Here is an 18,352-nt window from a genome sequence, read left to right on the forward strand (position 1 = left end):
GAGGAGTTATTATTCGGTGTGTGCTGCTGGCTACAGTCACTCCAAGACTTCCCAGAAAAACTCTTTGTCTGGGACAAGACTGGGGAAAATCTTCCATGTACTCCTTCAGTGTTCGGGGTCTATATGGCCAGGGCCCATCAGCTAATCAATGGAGACAAGGTGAGGGTCACTGAGGCATCCAGTGCAGCACTTACCATGGAGGAAATGACAAAGTGCTTATCAAAAAGATAGCACCCGACAAGCATCCCAGCTTTCTTTTCTCATGGCTGTCTATCTTCAGAATTTGATAACTGTAGATCAAGAATGCTGGGTTCAGAATGTACAATTCCATACATAAAGCAAATTTCAAGTCAACAAGTATGCAGATTCTCACTGTTCACAAAGGCAGATGATGGCTGCCAGATACATGAAATGTATCTGATTCAAGCTGAGATTTCAAGTGTTAAGTGTTCACTAGATATTGAAGGGAGTATAAAATGTCTCAAAAACTTTTAAATCTCTTTTACATATTTAAATAATATGGGGGGTTTATTAACTAAAATACATTATTAAGTTGATTGCTTCCTTTACATTTTTCAGTACGGTTAACTACAGATTTTATTTTTAAATTTTTATTATTTCTTAATTATTTTACTCTTTGGTGTCTGTTAGGATTGCACAGGGCCTCAAGCATGTCAAGAATGCTCTCCATCACTGAGCTATACCTCCAGCCAGAAAATTTAAATTACATACAATCATAAGGCTCACATGTGTAGCTTCAATTACATTTTTTAAGATAGTACTTTCTATAACATCTTTTATCCTGGCATATACAATTAAATAGAAGTTATCTTAAACTAGTTCAGAATAACTTAGGTAAATCTGAACAAAAAGATATAAGGCTATATGAATTATTTATTCACTTAGGATTTTCATAATATTAAACCATGAAATCAAACTCTGAACTAGAGAACATCTTATTCTGTTACCAGGTATTTTTAAAACATCAATTTTACACTAAATATTAAATACTGCTTATATGAAAAAGTGTTTATTTTACACTAAATATTAAATAATGCTTATATGAAAAAGTGTTTATTAAGCTGGAATCATATTCTCAGATTTGAATCTAAAACTACACAGAACTCTAGTCCCTGACTCTGAAGATGAGAAAAATCAATATTTGGGGTGTCAAAGTGATTTTCTGGAGGTGCAGGGAGCAGTAGCACAAGACTCAGGACCCAAAGTTCAGCAGGAGGGACACTATCACCATAGCACAAGGTGCTCTGAGTCAGGTCACACAATCAATGGCCCCCACCACAGTCTTTAGTCCAAGAAAAGAGGAGGTATGAGAAGCAAGATAAATCTTCCATTTAGAGATAATAGTAGAAATATGACATACATATTTAAAAATGTATGTAGGGGTGTGTTTGTGTGTGTGTTTGTGTGTGAATAAGAAAAAGTGAGACTAACGCCCTCAATGAAACATGATAGCTTTTCTCTAGATAAGTAACCACTAAAAATGGTTATAGAAAAACTGATTTTCTGTTTTTAAGGAAATTTTTTGGGATGGGGATGTAGCGCAGTGGATTACATTTATTACAAAAAAAGTTTCAAAGTTCAATGCACTTACCATTCTCTGGAATCTGTCTACAACATTTCTGGCTGTTGCACACAGGCAGTCTGGTGTTTTTATGCATCCCATGACTGAACTACCCCTCTTGAGTGATTTGATACAAGATATGTTTCCACAGCCTGGACTCTGCAGTCAGGGGTAGGCTGAGATCTGCAACATTTCTAACTTAAAGAAAATAGCAATGCACACCTACACTTGATGTAGGTAATAGGACCATGCAAGTAACATTTCTAAAAGTAATAAACTTTCCCTACATACTGATTAGCAAAATCAGAGGTAGGGAAACTGTCTCCAGGGGCATGCTAATGTCTCCCAGAGAAGGCAAGCAGGAACTTCAGCTGTTCTATCTTTGGACCATTAATACTGGATGTTGAGTCAGGCTACCTCCCAAAACACCTACAACTGAAAAGTAATTCTTCTCAAATGAAAACTGGCATATTAAGTGGACCCTCTGGGTTTAGGGAATGTTTCCCATCCCAAAATAAATTTTAAAGCACAAAGAGACAGTTAGAAATGGTCACTCAGCTGATAACTGTGTTTTATTTAGTAATCTGTCAGATGGGGGAAAATGGCAGAAAAAACAGACCTTTACATTTTAATTTCCTTTGCTTGTTCTTTTTCCCATTTAAAAAAAAGTATGGAATTTGTCAAAAGAATGAACAGAAATCATGAGAGTATGATATGCCCCTCCATGCCACACTGGCTCATTTTCAAGGGAAAAGAATTACAGCCAGAGAGAGGATGTTGCCACACGCATATAATAATGGCATTAACCATCCTGACTTGCAACATAAATTGAACCATTAAAGGATTTAAATGTTCCTCATTAAATTTTATTAGCCTCAGTTTTTAACTTTTTTCCTTCCTCTTAAAATTAAAACTGAGCATTCCCTTCAACTTCGCACACCTTTCAGCAGCATTCAGACTAAAAAGGGTCTTCATAGGATCACAGATTGGTTGTCTAGAGAGGAAACAACACCTCAAATAATTGAATCCTCTGGTACAGAATTTCTTTCAAAGTCTCTACCCCTTCATTTAAAAATAATAAGTCTGAGGTTACATTTTTAAAGTTTTTTCTAACTTAGTCCTGGGAAGAATAAGAGACTTAATATTCCTATCATTTTAGTGTTTATCATTTCTATTATTAAAAAGGATGTGATCTAATCAAAACCTTGTGGAGAGGGTTCCAACTTTGTAGAGGTCTTCCTACGTGGACAAGGGACTAGGTTAAGCACTTTACAATTATTATCTTATGCAACAAAGCCTGAAAACTTTAAATACTTATAAAACACACTCATTATGAAATGTAGTGCTTACTGGTTGATAAGTTACATACCAAAAATAAATAAATAAACAAGACACAGATAGAGAGAGAGAGAGAGAGAGAGAGAAAGAGAGAGAGAGCGCGCGCGAGAGGGCACAAAGAAACATATTATGTACAAACAAAACCCTTTTGATGTTTGTTTCTAAAAATAAATGGAGCATTTCATAAATGAAAAATAAGTACACACAGGGTGAGAGACTTTTCAAAATGTTGCAACATAAAAATAGAAATTGCAATCTTGTGCACACACCTCTGTAGAACTATGTCTAATGGCCAGCTGATTTTTTCTGCCAGCATTGAAGGCCCAAATTACTATTTCAAAGTACCTTTCAAAATTAGATCTACATTACCTCTATCACACAAAATATGAATTGGGCACAGAGACCTTCAGTTGTATAATTCATGTGTAATTATTATCTATTATTAATTCGATCCTTTATTTTTGTCAATGGACTCTTAAAGAAAACTCATATGTGGCAATCATGTCCTGATTTTATTTCCAGTTACCTCATGCAAATTTGTTGCCCACTACCTGAAAGTTTTAGAAGCAAGTTTTCTTCCTCAAAGAATAAAATGGTGTAATTCTTTTTAAAAGCCTTTATTTCAGCTACGGGGAAAAAATAATACTATGTCAAAAATGACAATAATATGCATTTTTTTCACCTTGGGAAACTTTAGACTTGAAAGAAGCCTATAGTATAAGTTTTCCATCACTCCAGTTGAATTCTAAGACCACCAGTGTAACAACACCACTCAGAAAACCACAGGGGTGGCCTTGCTAGAATACACATAGAGTTGCTGAGGAACAGGAAACCAAGCCAGATGTTCTGCTGAGGGAAGCACTTTTTTTTTTTTTTTCTTCATAAAGCCAAAAAAGTACCAATAGGTCAAATGCAAAAATGCAGATATGGTAAAATAGAAAGCTAACAGGGAGATTCATGTAAACAAGTTATACTTAGTTTTGCATTATGTTCTCATCTACATCAGTAAATGGAGGCAGAAAAGAAATAGAAAAAGAAGGAAAAGTAATAAGTAGATTTATCACACAGATCTGGATGGTTTTTGTGACAGGGAGAAAAGCTATCAATAATTCTGCTTGGGCACTGTTATAAAATTTTAGAAGTCAAACACAGTGAGCATCCACAAATTATTATGAAAACCCTTTTTGGCAAAACTTTAATACAGACTCTGAAATAACCACAGTCTATACTCTGACTTCTTACACATCTGGTTAAGTGTGGCTTATTCACAATTGCATGAGGTCCTAAAGCAGGACACCACCTGACAGCAATCTGAGCTCGCTTCTGGGGTGGGGGGACCGAATGCTCTGAGATCCCTCAGAGCAAACTTGTGCTTTAAAACTTCACAACTGCCCAGGTACTAGGATTTGATTCAGGCACATGTCTTCCAAAATACCTGGCTTTGTATAACCAATACTCCATATATAACACCCTTATCTTGTCTTAGTTGATTTGAGTATTTGAAGTTCAACACCTGGCTGCCTAATCTCCCTTCCAGCAGAGTGGAGCATTATCCAGACATGTTTCTGGATAATGAAATGCTCATGCTGGTGGCCAGAGTTTTGTGGCCTCTTTGCCCAGACACAGGCCTGCCGCCTCCTGCCTGAGTCTGGGTAGAAGGCACACAGGACAGCTGGGCTGCAGTCCCCTTGGAATCATGACAGGCTCAAAATGATCCCAAAGACACTGTTCCTCACAACTATAAGGCAATCAGTGAGTGGTAGTGGCATACCCCTCTACTTCTTGCACCCCTTTCCAGATGTATGAAGCAAATGAGATGACCAGTGTCCACATCACAAAGGCCACAAAGGAACTTCAGATTCTTAACTCTCTACTTTATCTCAAACCAATAATCTCTCTGAATAACGAAGAGCTCCACCTGTTAGATGATGGGGCTGGAGGGGATGAAACAGAAAGTTGCTTCTTTTTATATGAATTGATGAGGTTGATCTGGCTTGAGGTCTGTTTCCTCTCTGGAGCAGGCATTAATGAATGCATAGAGTGCCTGTATTCAGGGTGCTGTGAGTGGGTGCTGGAGACTACCAAAGGGGGTCAGCTGGAGTGTTCTCAGGAATGGGAATAAAAAGAGCTGAAGGCCAATATGGGAAGTGGCCAGTTTTTCAGGTAAGTGGCTGGGGGAGGAGTGTAAAAAGAGGTCAGTCCTTAAAAAAGACCTCTAGGAGGCAGGGCCTCCCCAGAGCAGCCTAGAATCCTGAGAACTACATTGGGGTGAAGGGAGAAAATGGGTCCTGCCCAAGGAGCCAGTGAGGGCCAGGCATGGACTCAAGAGCCCCATCCAGGAAGGTAGGAAGTATGAGATGGCTGGAACAGAGAGCTCCAGATGAGGATGATAGGCCCTGCCCAGCATCTACAATGCCACACTGTCAACGCCAACCTATATTCTGTGGTGGAGACACGGATGGTTCTTAAGGAGATATGACACGGTAGTATGTGAATCTCAGAAAAGTGGTTCTGGCAGCAGTGTGGGAAGTGGTGGGAGCTCACCAAAGTGCAGGGTAGAGCAGAACCCAGTGAGGGCCCGTGGAAAAACCTACAGGAGAGGAGGCCTAATTGAGCCAAACTCAGTGATTTCATCGCTCTGTATCTTAGCTTTTGCCTCTGGAGAAGAATAAAGATAGCAGGGCATTGTAAATGTGAAGTAGTTCACAGACTTTTAGTATTCAATGAGGTATTAAACTTGAAAATAAAGCCTACATGGTATTTAATGGCATTTCAGATTAAGGAAAGGCTTTTTCTTTAAAACAACTGACAATTAGAGCTGTTCACACATACAGGGTCATCCTGGGTGCTGTATCTCTGGTGAAAGTTAAGCTGAGCTAAAGATCTAGGCATTGGTATTCCTGCTGGTATGAAAACTGTCAAGAAATATTTTTAAAACAAACTCTTATAATAATCGTGACTTGTATAGCTTGTCCCTTTATTCTCATGATATATTTGCCATTCCATTCCAAATGGAAAACATAGCTGAAGGAAAAGGAAGACCAGTCACCACCTGTTCACAGTACAGCACTATCCTCATAGTGATTTTTCTTGGTAAAGCACAAAGTGAAGAATGAACTTCACGAATAGCCTGCCATGCTTTAAGGGGGTTTTCACGGTGTGAGCCACTGTTAGGCCTGTCAGTGAGGCCTGCAATAGGAGTTTTGGATACTAAACTCCCTTCTACTACCTGGTAGAGACAGGGAGCAGAGGGAGCAAGGAGAAACAGAGAAGGGCACAGGGAAAGACAAGAAGGAGAGGAAGAGGGAGAGGCAGTGAGGGACAGGAAGTGTCAGGGGATAGTGATTTAGGAAAGATCCTACTGAAATACTTAACTAAGCCAATGTAATTTCTTGGAGGCCCACTAGACTTCTAATGTCCCAGAGCCCTATACCACGCACAATTAAACAAGTAAACCCATAATTCATTAGGGATAATTTTAATAGATGACTCATTTGGCCCAGCCAGTCAATGATGCTTTGGTTTCCCAAAGGCCCTGGAAGATAGTTAACCACAAGGAAGCTTTCAGCTGCCACTGACAAGCAGCAATGGAATTTAAACCACCTCTGCCACTTCTTCAAACTTCTTACTGCAGTTTTTGTAAGATAAAGATCAAACGCAACAATTTCTGTTAAACTTGTATTTCCTGTACAGAGGTGATATCTTCCTCAAGTTATATGACCTTACAACTATTAAATTAATACTTACTGCAGAGGAAGTCTACTGTTTAGAATGCAGAACTTGGGATTCTAAACAGCTCTTGGGCTCTTCTCCTTCAATTTCTCACACTGGAGCAGCTTCACAAGATGAGGGGAGAACTTAGTGACAGAAATGTTAAGTTTGTCTGCAATTGCTGGTGAGAGGCATACATTTGTTAGATGGCCAATGTTTGGAGTCAGTGAAAAATGGTTTTAAAATCTCACAAGGATGGCTAACTGTGCCAAAAATCACCCTAGAAACAGTCAAAAGAAGGCAATGCACTGAATACTACTCAGTAAGAGTAAGGACTTCAGATAAGGACTTCTCCTTTCAAAGTCAGTCTTTCCTTATGAAAACTACGAATGTAATTCCTGCTGCCCTAACCATGCTTAAAGATTTGTTGGAAGAATGAAGAGGACAGCCATCCCAGGTTTAGGGAAAATCTGGTGAAAGTTCTATTTTATTTTCAAACTTGAAATTTAAGATCCAGTGAAAATCAGCAAGTAATTCTTTACCTAAAAGAGATACTATTTAAAAAGAAAAGAAAAGAAAAGAAAAGAAAAGAAAAGAAAAGAAAAGAAAAGAAAAAGCATGTAGTTCTTGGAATCCTGATTTTTACCTTTTCCTGGTGAGAAGAAGATATACACAGCTGTTCTACACAGGATGAGTGCAGACTTGGTAACAGGATGGTCCAAGAGGCAGAAGGCCACAGTCACCTCCCTGGAATGTAACTTGTCCCCTTCAGCACAGGTACCCACATAGCATCACTACTCTGAGTCATGAGCTGCACGAGGGACCTGGAACTGTCCTTTTAACATGTAGTGAAGTGCAGCCAAAAGGAAATGAAATCCCACAGATGAAGAACCTGAAATGATTCTGCAGAATGCTTTTCTTCTTCCTGCACAGTATGCGTAGATTTTCTACAGTTACTGTTGAACAGCTCTGTAAAAGAATTTTTCAGGGGCTAGAGGTATAACTCCTTGGTAGAGCACATGCTCAGCAATGGCAAGACCCTGAGTTCAATCCCTAGCAACACACACACAACAAAGATCTTTAAGTAAAATTTCACATATACTTAAAAGCAAAGTTTCATTATTAGAAAGTGACCTGCTTCTAATTTTTGTGCATGTGTTGGAATTGTAGGGGAGAGAGGAAAAAGAAGAATAGAAGAATCTTAATATTTTCTGTAACAATCACATCTGTGATAGATATTTAGGTCCATCTAAAATAATTGATTAATGAAGGAGACCCTTGAAAACTAAAAGCAAATATAGTGATGAGCATACGAATAAAAAGGTTTCTGAATGAGCTGATGTTATGTTATCAGGTATGCCTGGAGCATTTAACAATGTAAATAAATGCTATTTTTGTGCTTTTTAAATTTTGTTTTGTAAATCAGGGTCAGTTTATCATTCACTCTATTCTTCTAAAATATTATCTTTAAAAATAAGAATAATGTTTAAAGTAGAAATCTAAATTCTAAGAGAATCTAAAAATAATTAGGAAATGGCCACTGTATTAGAACTTGCAGGCACTACTCAGTTTCCCTTATGGTTCACAAGCAAACAGAGAGAAACATGAGGGGAAACATTTTGCAGGAATCAAGTAAACATATCACAACTCAACCTGAATGTGGAAAGATGATGCTCAGTGGGAAATGTCTTATGTTACATGTTATCTTTTATTAGTAAAAGAAAACACATTTCATATACTTATGCTTCATTTTCACAAATTTTATAAAGAAATGGTAGGATTTTATAAAGAAATGATTGAGTATTTACTGGGCATCTGTTATATACCAGGCATACTTCAAGGTGCAATTAAAGAAAAAAAGGACTAAGAATCAGGTCCTGCCACCCAGGAGCTTCCTAGATGGACTGAAAGGAGATAACTAAAAGTTCTATAGTCACTATCCTCAGAGATCTTGCTCCTCTCAGATTCTGCAGGAAGAAATGAACAGCAGAGATTTAAGCCCAGTCATTCTCTCTATGATATGAAAAATATAGAATAACTGACCTAGTATTCTACATAACCTTGAGAGATACCTAGGGGAGCTATCCTAAGGAATAACTACACTTTTTTTGAGACCTTTACTAATAATTTCCATATGAGTCTTAAACCAATAATGCAAAGACAATCCCTCAAAGAATTTCTCAATTTTGCCTTCAGATAATTCTGCTTCTGTAAAATGGTCCTTGTGAATTAACTGGGATTAGTGGAACTCCTTTCTTTCAGAGACCTTCATTTAACTGTTCCCCAATTTCATGCATATGGAGTATGTTTAACTTGTGTGTATGATATGTCTACAGTTTCTGAAGTAGCTCTAAAAAGCTAGGAACTCTTTGGAAATTTGACTCCAAGAGGACAATGGTTTTTGAATATTCTCTACAGCAAGGCAGAGTAGGATACTAATCAACATCACTAGCCTATTTTAAAGTGATTTCACTGCAAGTGAAGATGTCCAACATCTTATTCCTGTACAATTGTGGAAAGCAGGCTGTGCCCTGCTCTGAGTTACTCCGTGATGGCTGTGGAACAGTAGTCTTTAGGCTGTGCCTAACCCTGAGTTAACCATTTTGCAAATCAGTTGTTTGCCATGAGTTTCCCCAGTTGGAGTTTAAGTGTTGAGGTCTGCCTGGCATGACCATAAGGAACAAACTGATAAATAAATTAATCATGCTAATAAAAATCAGCACCTGTGAATTTATTGAATTAAATCAGAAGCACATGGATGCATGGGCATATCGAAATCCCATATCAGTTAAACCAGGTCCATGGGCTCATCAAACACACCAGACCATCAAATGAAGAATCCCTCTCCTGAAGCCCATAAAAGGAGGTGCTCCCCAAGACTGGACACAGTGGCACAATGACCCTATCACCTGATTATTTGTCATGAGCCTTGCCCAGGAAAATCACCACAGTGACAATCCTCTGATTCTCTGTCTCTGGTCTTCAGCTCAGTATCATTTCTCCAGTCCATAACAAAGCTGCACAGCCCACTCCAAGCTGACACCTCAAGCTGACACTCTGAAGCTGCCACCTGTCAGATACTGATTCTGGGCTTTGACATCTCTGTGCCCTTAACAAGCTCTTTGGCTGGTTTCTCATTTTATCTGACCATCTGCACTGACTCTTGCATTGATATCTGCTTGATTCTTTGCTCTCAGTTCAGCCTCCTGAACTCCTGTGGCTTCTTAGTCTTTCTATGACCTGCTTATATTATTGTATAAAGTGTGATGCATTACAGATATTAGTAATAAAGCTTGGTATAAAAGAATTTGAGTTTGCCCAGCGTATGACTATTAGGTGACTCATGAATATTCTGTAAATGGCAACTTCTGAAAGTGGTATATCTTGTGAATTTATTGTTATTCAATTAATTTTGATATTGTGGAAAGACACAAATGTGTTTGGTCTATGTTATTGGCATAGCTCCCTCACAACACAATATCTATTCCATTTCCTGCAATATCTGTCCCATGTTACTTGGCCTCACCCTGCTGCCATGGACAATCAGACATAGATCACCAAGACAGATGATCCCCATTCATTCCAGTGATTTTTAGGATCAACTTACACTATAAAGCCTTACAGAAGTCAACAGGTGAAAAAAATGTATCTTAAAAATTCAAATGACCCAATTGTAGCAGAAGGGATCAAACCCTGTTTAACCTAAGAAAAAAGGATCAGGAGAATCTTTGTGACATCATTCCTGTGATTCCCTTACGGAGAATAAGCAGAAGACAAGTTTTCTAGTACGGAGTAAACAGAAGCAGAAAATACAATGTGTTTCTTTGCTTTAGGAGACATTCAACTTGATAAAGGTTTCACTTTGTGGCTCCGGGACATTCCCACCAGGTTTCCTGAGAAAAAACATGTAATTCGGGTAAACAATTTCCTATCATAAAGGTGCTCAATGGATAAGACAAAGTCAAACAATACTTCTGAATGAATTTTAAAACAGATTTGGACTTTTGGCTTGGGGTGTGTGTTGAGGGGGGCGGAGGGAAGAGCGGAGGAAAGAGAAATTAGTGTTCTTGTGCAAAGAGCACATGAATATAAGAGAAACACCGTCTTGATTGTGAAACATTTTGTCCCTTCCAAAGGGTATTAGTGCTAAAGTGAAACACTGAATATTAAAGATCCATACCTTCTAAGAAATCCATCACTAATCTGTAATTATCACAAAATTATCACTAAATTTATGTGTTATATATATTTTTTTGAGGGAATTCTATATCACATGATTAGTCTTGTTATTAAAATTTAACAATTTTGTTTGTGGGTGGAAGTGGACCTGACCTACAGGAGAAGCTAGGAGCAAGGAACCTAGCAGACCCCCCAAGGTAGTGCTCAGGGAGGAAGGGGAAGGGCAGGTCGACCAGGGCTGAGGGAAGAAGCTTAAGGAATCTTCCCTACATGGGGAATGTGAAAATATCATTATCTACATGTGAAAAGGACATTTAACACTGTTTTCTTAGGGCTTTCATTCTCAGATCCAGTACCAAGACTTTCTTAGTGACAAGTATCACTTTATGATCCACAATGGTATGATGACACTGGGCATCAATGGGAGTGACTAAAGGGTGGAGTACAAGCTTCCTCAGAGTGGTTAATTGCTACCCATTAGAATGTAAATGGCATTTAAACAAAGTTTCCTAACTCATGCCTGCAGGTTCCATGCCTACAGAACTTGCAGGTCCATCCATATGTACTTCCATCCTCCCTCCCCGCTTCCTCTCTCTCCACATACACACACAGCTTTTCTAATTTAATGTCATATACTCAATTTTATATGTTTACAATCGAGCTGAAAATGGCCTCCAAAAATGCACCCATTTTTATGTTTGTAAATTATCTGTGGATGAAAACTTGATGGATAACTCAACAGAGAAATATAGATGGGACAGGTATCTTTCATTAAGATAACAATTAAATGGGGCCTATAGTTTCTGATTAGAGGACATGGCCACTCATGAGCTGTCATTCCCAACAAATTAAAACCTGGCCAGATGAAACAGACAACTATGACTTTCTGAATTTGTCTTGGCTTATTTTAAATACTACAATGAAATTCTAAAGGATTGCTATATAGGGCTGGGTTGTAGCTCAACTGTTGAGTCCTTGCTTAGCATGCACAAGGTTCCTGGATTTCATCCCCAGTACCACCAAGAGAAAAAGAAAAATAAGTTTTCTGTACAAAATTTAAATCAAACCCACAGATGACAAAAAAAAAGAAAAAGGGGAATATTTTTCCCTTCTTTAATTAGATGTGAATAGTATATTTTTTTAAAAACAGGTATAGTTACTAGAGCAAATACCTTAGATTTCATGCCTTCTCTCCACTATAAGGCTATTCTTTCCTTTTTCTTCATATATATATATACATATATACATATATATGTATACACACACACACACACACACACACACACACACACACACAAAATATTTACTTAATGGTAACACGTTCTTGAGTTACCTTTCTATAAATATTTGGTTTGTAGAGAAAAAAAGATCATGTTCTTCTAAATACTGATAAAGGAAAGATGGTTTATTTAGTCTGTCTTCCTCCTCCTCCCTCCTCCTCCTTTTTCTTCCTCTTTCTCCTTCCTTCCTCTCCCCTCCCTCCCTCCCTTTTTTTTTTTTCTCTCTCTCTCTTTCTTTCTTTGTTACAGGAACTGAATCCAGGGGTGTATAACCTCTGAGCCACATCCCCAGCCCTTTTTTTTTTATTTTTAGTTATATATAAACACAATACTCTTATTTTGTTGATATTTTTTATGTGGTGCTGAGGATTGAACCCAGTACCTCACATGTGCTAGGCAAGTACTCTATAAGAGATCCACAACCACAGCCCTTATTTTTTTATTTTTGAGGCAGGATCTCGCTAAGTTGCTGAGGATAGCTATGAACTTGCAATCCTCCTGCATCTGCCTCCTGAGTATTTTTCAAAGACTCTATAAAACAGATCTCTACAAGAGTAGAAGACCCCCCCTCCTATGGTAAATAGCAGTCAGTACCTCACTAGTTAATATAAAAACTCAAAATTGCACACATAGTGAGCATTACAACATATTCAATGAGTAGGTTACTGGCATATTTTCTACTAAAGTAAGAACATCTCAGTTTCCTAAGTAAGAATATGGGCTTAGAGTTTTGGAGTGAGTAGAAATCCTATCATTCACCTTATTCCCTGTCAATTGACAAAAATTGCATTTAAATAGGTTTTACAGGAAAGTCCCTTAGGAGGTCTCTCTAGATATTCAAATAACATCTTCCACTGCACCATAAAAATCTTAATGATGCTGTTCAGAGAGAGGTCTCCACAGTGACTAAGTGTGTCTCACTTGTAGTCACTTTATAAGTACAACCTCACCTCTCTATTAAGTGAGGCTTTACTAAAATATGAATTCCAACAACATTAACACCTCAGATAACTGAAACATAAAAAAATTACTTTTACACGCTACTCTTCTGCATATAGACACAGACATTTATAAACATGCACACAGGCATACACACACATACTGGTTGCTGGTGATGCTGCAAGGAGGAAACTTCCCTTAAATAAGATCTCAGAAAGTTTTAATGGCATGTTTTCCTTTCAGTTTTGTACAATATGGGATGTAAAATGTGGACTGAAGAAAGGATGATGAAGTAGTGGGTCAATTCTCCCCAATTCTGGCTACAGCATAAGTTCCCTGCAGAAGGGTCTCTGTAGCAGCTGAGAATTGGAAGTTGCAATGGACATTGTACTCATTTAGAGTACAATGGACAGAGGGGGAGGGAAACCTCAATATACATCTTTGTCAAACACACCCTCTCCATCTTTTATAGCTGGAATCGCAGCAAGAGCTGACAGACACCCTGTCAGATTCTTCCATGTGTCTCTCTTCCTCTTGGACCACTAATATCAGGAAGAGAAAAGGGAGAAAAGCAGAATTTTCCTTCTATCTGGAAATGGTACGTTTTCCAGACCCTTTTGCTAACACCCATACTCCCCTTACCAAAATTAAATGAGTGGTTAGAATAATATGATACTAAATTCAGAAGCACTTTAAGCCCGCCTCTAATGATCTGAACCTATCCTAGATTTTCTCCTGATAGTAGAACTCTTCAGAGTCATCTATGGGGTCAGTTCTTAGGAGGGAAACATTTCACCAATCCATAAATGGCTTTTGCCAAGTCCTTCAAAGTCTTGGACCTGGGTCTCTTAACTATCTGTGAGTCCCAAAGGAATGGAAACCTCTTGACAGTGGTAAAAGCTTCAATTTACTCCAAGTCCAGCCACTACCAATTAGCTTATGTCTCAGTATTTTATTGGCTAGTCTAGATACTTTAATCAACAGGGGATCACAGTAATTTTTTTAATCAACTCTTACACTACATTGGATTCAAGCACATTGACACGACTTGCTAATCTGTATAGTACTGCTAGGCATTCATACCTTTTTTTTTTTTTTTCATTCAAAGGGTTCCCAGGACAAATTAGTTTGGGAAATCCCCTATCAAACTGAGCTGTTCGTAGTATACCTTCACATATCAATTTGGGCAGACAATCCTACTAAAAAGAAATCTGCTTAACCTTGTACAATATAACATTTTCAGTATTATTTGGCTTTAGACAAAGCTCATAAAACTATTGTTTGCAGCAACTAGAACTAAGACCACAGGAAGTACTTGATATATGTGGAATGGACATATATTCCAAAAAGTTAGAGGTTGTTTCCTTTACTGTTTTCAGCTGCCACCACTCCAGTTTTGACTGTGCAGTCAGCTGGAATACAGTACACATGCCTGCAGCATGTTCTCATGAACGTCAAGAGTTGCTTCAGTGTATACAAAGGTGGGCAGCATGAAACAGGGAGTGGAGGGTTCAGGTAAATAGTAAGAAAAAAATAATTTAGCAGTTTAAATTGCTGTCTATATAATACAAGAAATATACATTTTTCATAACCTGTATATGTGTCTATTAAGTATTTACAGCTGTGAGCTATTATTAGAATGACAGTGGCCATCTAAATAGTAATGTTTTTTCAAAATGCAGCAGCATTAGTAGATGTTAGTGATAGAATCTGGGTGGTATGTACATAGGTGTTCAAAATAAAATTTATTCAATTGTTTTTCATGCTTAAAAATTCTTATATTTACACATTGGAAAAGACGTATGTCCCTATGACTTGTCTATTCTGAAGTACAATATAACTGTATATAGTTTTTTATGTTCTTTCTTCATTTTTAGCTGAAATAAGTTTTATCCATTCAAGTAATTTTTAAAACATGGACTATAAGTGGATGCTAACAAATCCAAATCAGTAACAGGAAATGACTTTGTAGAATTTGTTGCAAAAATGTTGACAAGACAGAGATAGACTCTAATCATACATGCCCAGCATGATTTACAGGGTTGTTATTATGTCCTTTTCAGAGATGCACAAACCAAGATATAACAACTTCTCTAAAGCTGAGGGGTAATTCAGTGGCACAGCTGGGATCCCCTACACCCTTCTCAAAAAGTATGAGGGGCAAAAGTTCTCTACTTCTCATCAGGGAAATTCATCTACAAGGAAAAATGGATACATCGCTTAATCTAAAGACTGACTGACTCTTTTGTTTAAATGAGAGGGATTATATAATTAAACTGTGTGTAAATGAGATGCTATTATGACTTGTTTGATCTATACTTGCTAACAATTCTTCATCCTAAAGCTGATTACCCTGTCAGGATGCACATGTGTTTTAAACAAACAGAGCTTCCCCTTTTTTAATCTTACTGATTGTTGACTTTAATTCTGGCAACAAATTAATTTTAATCATAAGTCTCTGGAGTAACCTCATTTTAATACATTTTAAATTACAAGAAATGGTAATATTTCTTTAAGCAGAGAGTAGCAAACTATGATTGCTTACTTACTTATGGTATCTTTTTAGAAATCAAGATCTCTTTCAGAACACATAAATGAGAACTATAAAATGCTTCTTAAATCATCAACATGTGTTACTATTAGAACCTCAGCAGAATCCTTAATGCACAAAAGCCACTTGTCGAGGTGGAGCAAATCCAGTCTTGGATGTCAAGGAGAATGTATGAACTGTGTGTGTGTGTGTGTGGTGTGTGTGTGTGTGTGTGTGAGAAAGAGAGGAGTGCACGAGTGAACACATGTGCGTGTGTATATCCATGGAATGTAACAATTTTACACTTTTATTAAAAGACTGAGCATCTTAATCTTGTCTGGATATTTTGGTCTCTGGGTTTTCCATACTAACACCATCTTGTCTAGCTGTCATAAAAATTACTGCATTTCGGATACTGTTTTTGAAGTATTTGAGATAAAATGTTTATATTTTTATTTCATATGAATTCAAATGTGGGCCTTTTGTGTTAAGATTTGGGTTACATCAACTAGTAGTGCTAGCTTTGCCCTTGGGGAGTGACTTGATAGCAGGATCACTGGTTCACAAGATATTTTCTTATTACTTATGTACTTATTCTGTAGTCTCACTCCTTTTTAGAAATTTTTTGATCTAATTTAAAATGTCACTTCCCTTCCCAATCACAGAGTTTTACATATGTTCATTTCAAAGATATGGGAAACATAGAAAGCATAAAGAAAAAAATAAACATAACCAGTAATAAGCACTACCAACATGTTGGTATGGCATTTCCCTCACTATCTAATCAGTTTCTCAGCTCCAATACAAACTTCTTTTTTGCCCAAGCACAAATAAAATAAAATAGAATGGAATCTAATTTATTTGATCCCTAAATCAGTAAAAGTGTTTTGATATAGCTTTCCATGTAGCTCTTCGTATATGCAGATTGCTAGAATGTGACATACCAAAATATCACTGAGAAAATATTTATTTTCACAAAATTTGCCATCTCTTTTAGTAGGAAAGGTCATTCAAGTTAGATAAGAATAATTTTATCTTCTTTAACCCTCATCTCCATTCTCCTACCTTCATATACATTTTTTGATATAGTATTCTTAAAATATATCTAAGAAGTACTACTATAAAATGCTTCTTTGTAATTATAGTTTAGAAGTTCAAAATGTTACACTGTTTAAAATTTAAATTAGAGCTAATTTTTCTATCCATAATATAAATCAGCATTAGGTGTTCAAGAACAAACCTATTTTTAGTTGTTACAAAGAAAAATATAAAAATGCAGGTGAAGTAAACCTGTTAGCATGTGAGCTACTTATTTTCTTTCTTTTATAAATGTTCAAGTTTCTTTTTGAATCACATCAATGCACAAGGAAGCCAGATCCAGTTTCCCAGAGATAAATCCTTCGAGAGAGCGCTATAGGAGCATAGGAAATCTGTGAGCACCTGAATGATGAGGAGAGAGGACTCCAGGGAAAACGACAATGTTGATACCCTGCTTATTCATGTCTGGAGATTTCAAAGCATACTAATCAAGGCAAAGGAAAAAGTAACCATTTGTTTATAGAAAAGAAAAATCATAGTACTCATACACATAACCTGGTAACCAAAACCCAAATTTAAACTTGTATAGGAATCCCAAGAGTGAAAACCTGAAGAATTTCTCTTTTACTATATCCATTATTCTACAATATTCTGCAATAATATCATTATTATTTGAGGGACAAGGATCACTGGTGTGTAAACAGCGAGGAGTGTGCTGAGCAATAGACAGACTCCTCAGCAGCCAAAACCAAAGATCTACAAGACAATTACTCTCACAATAATTTCAAAGAATAATGTAAATCTCAAGGTCTTAAATCATAAAAATTGAGATTGGATATTATTCTTAAAGATATGAGAACTAATATTTTATATCCAAAAAATTCTTTCACGTTAGGTTTTGTCTGTATAGGGTAAGAAAGAGAAGGGGAAACAATGGGGATAGGGATCAAAGATTTAGAAAGAAGAAGAGCCAACACTGGAACATTTTTTTCCTGTCTTATCTAACCATCCATCATCCAAAGTACTACAAGCAACTTTGTTTTAACTAATTAAAATAAAATTCTGAAAGATTTCCTCATTCAAATAATATTCAGTATAAGAATCATGTACTCCTGAACTAACAAGCCTTCAGTTGAAAATATGAGTTTAAACATAAGTGCATTAGCAAAAGTTTGTATGCTACCATCTCTAGCTCATGCTTTTTTCACCACATGCCTGGCATTTAAAACATCAGATACAGGTCTTTGTAAGAATGTAATGAGTCAGTTCCTACCTCTACATAGTCCTTGGCATGGCCCCAATCTCGTTTGGCATCCAGATTTCCCAAACTGAAACATTCCAGTTGTCCAAGGTAAATCTTAGCTACTGACCGGCTAATTTTTCGAGTAACAAAATTAGCTCCTAAAAAGAGACAAAAGATGTATTATTAGTGAAGTACATTTGACATGTAACAGTTTAGTGAACCAAACCCAGCATCAGCCTCTGGGCATTTCTTTCATTCTTCTTTCCCCCCTTAAAATAATAAAAGAAAAGAAAAAGAAAAAAAAAAAAAAGATCATTAACTGTCATTTAGACAAGTTAAGAAGGTCTAATTCTAAGTGTCACATCAGTTCTACTTTCATAACAAACATTTTTTCTTTGGGGGACGTCTTAACATTCCTAATTTGCTGCTTCAATATGCAAGCCAGGCATTAGGCCAAAGAAAAGCTATCGGAATGCCAGTTTTTAAACAAAAAATTCTAAAGGGTTGTATAA

At 37.1% G+C, this 18,352-nt stretch overlaps 1 protein-coding gene across 3 annotated transcripts in view; it reads right to left on the reverse strand.

Moving 5' to 3' along the window:
• Gmds (GDP-mannose 4,6-dehydratase) overlaps positions 1 to 18,352 on the reverse strand; it is a 604,350-nt gene that overhangs the window by 285,033 nt on the left and 300,965 nt on the right. For all 3 annotated transcript variants that reach the window (XM_047558608.1, XM_047558605.1, XM_047558607.1), the window contains one exon: positions 17,871 to 17,998. In XM_047558608.1, coding sequence (XP_047414564.1) covers positions 17,871 to 17,998 — 128 coding nt within the window. The remainder of the gene's footprint in view (positions 1 to 17,870; positions 17,999 to 18,352) is intronic.

The sequence above is a fragment of the Sciurus carolinensis genome, chromosome 7 (assembly GCF_902686445.1).
Source record: "Sciurus carolinensis chromosome 7, mSciCar1.2, whole genome shotgun sequence".
NCBI classification, from domain to species: domain Eukaryota; kingdom Metazoa; phylum Chordata; class Mammalia; order Rodentia; family Sciuridae; genus Sciurus; species Sciurus carolinensis.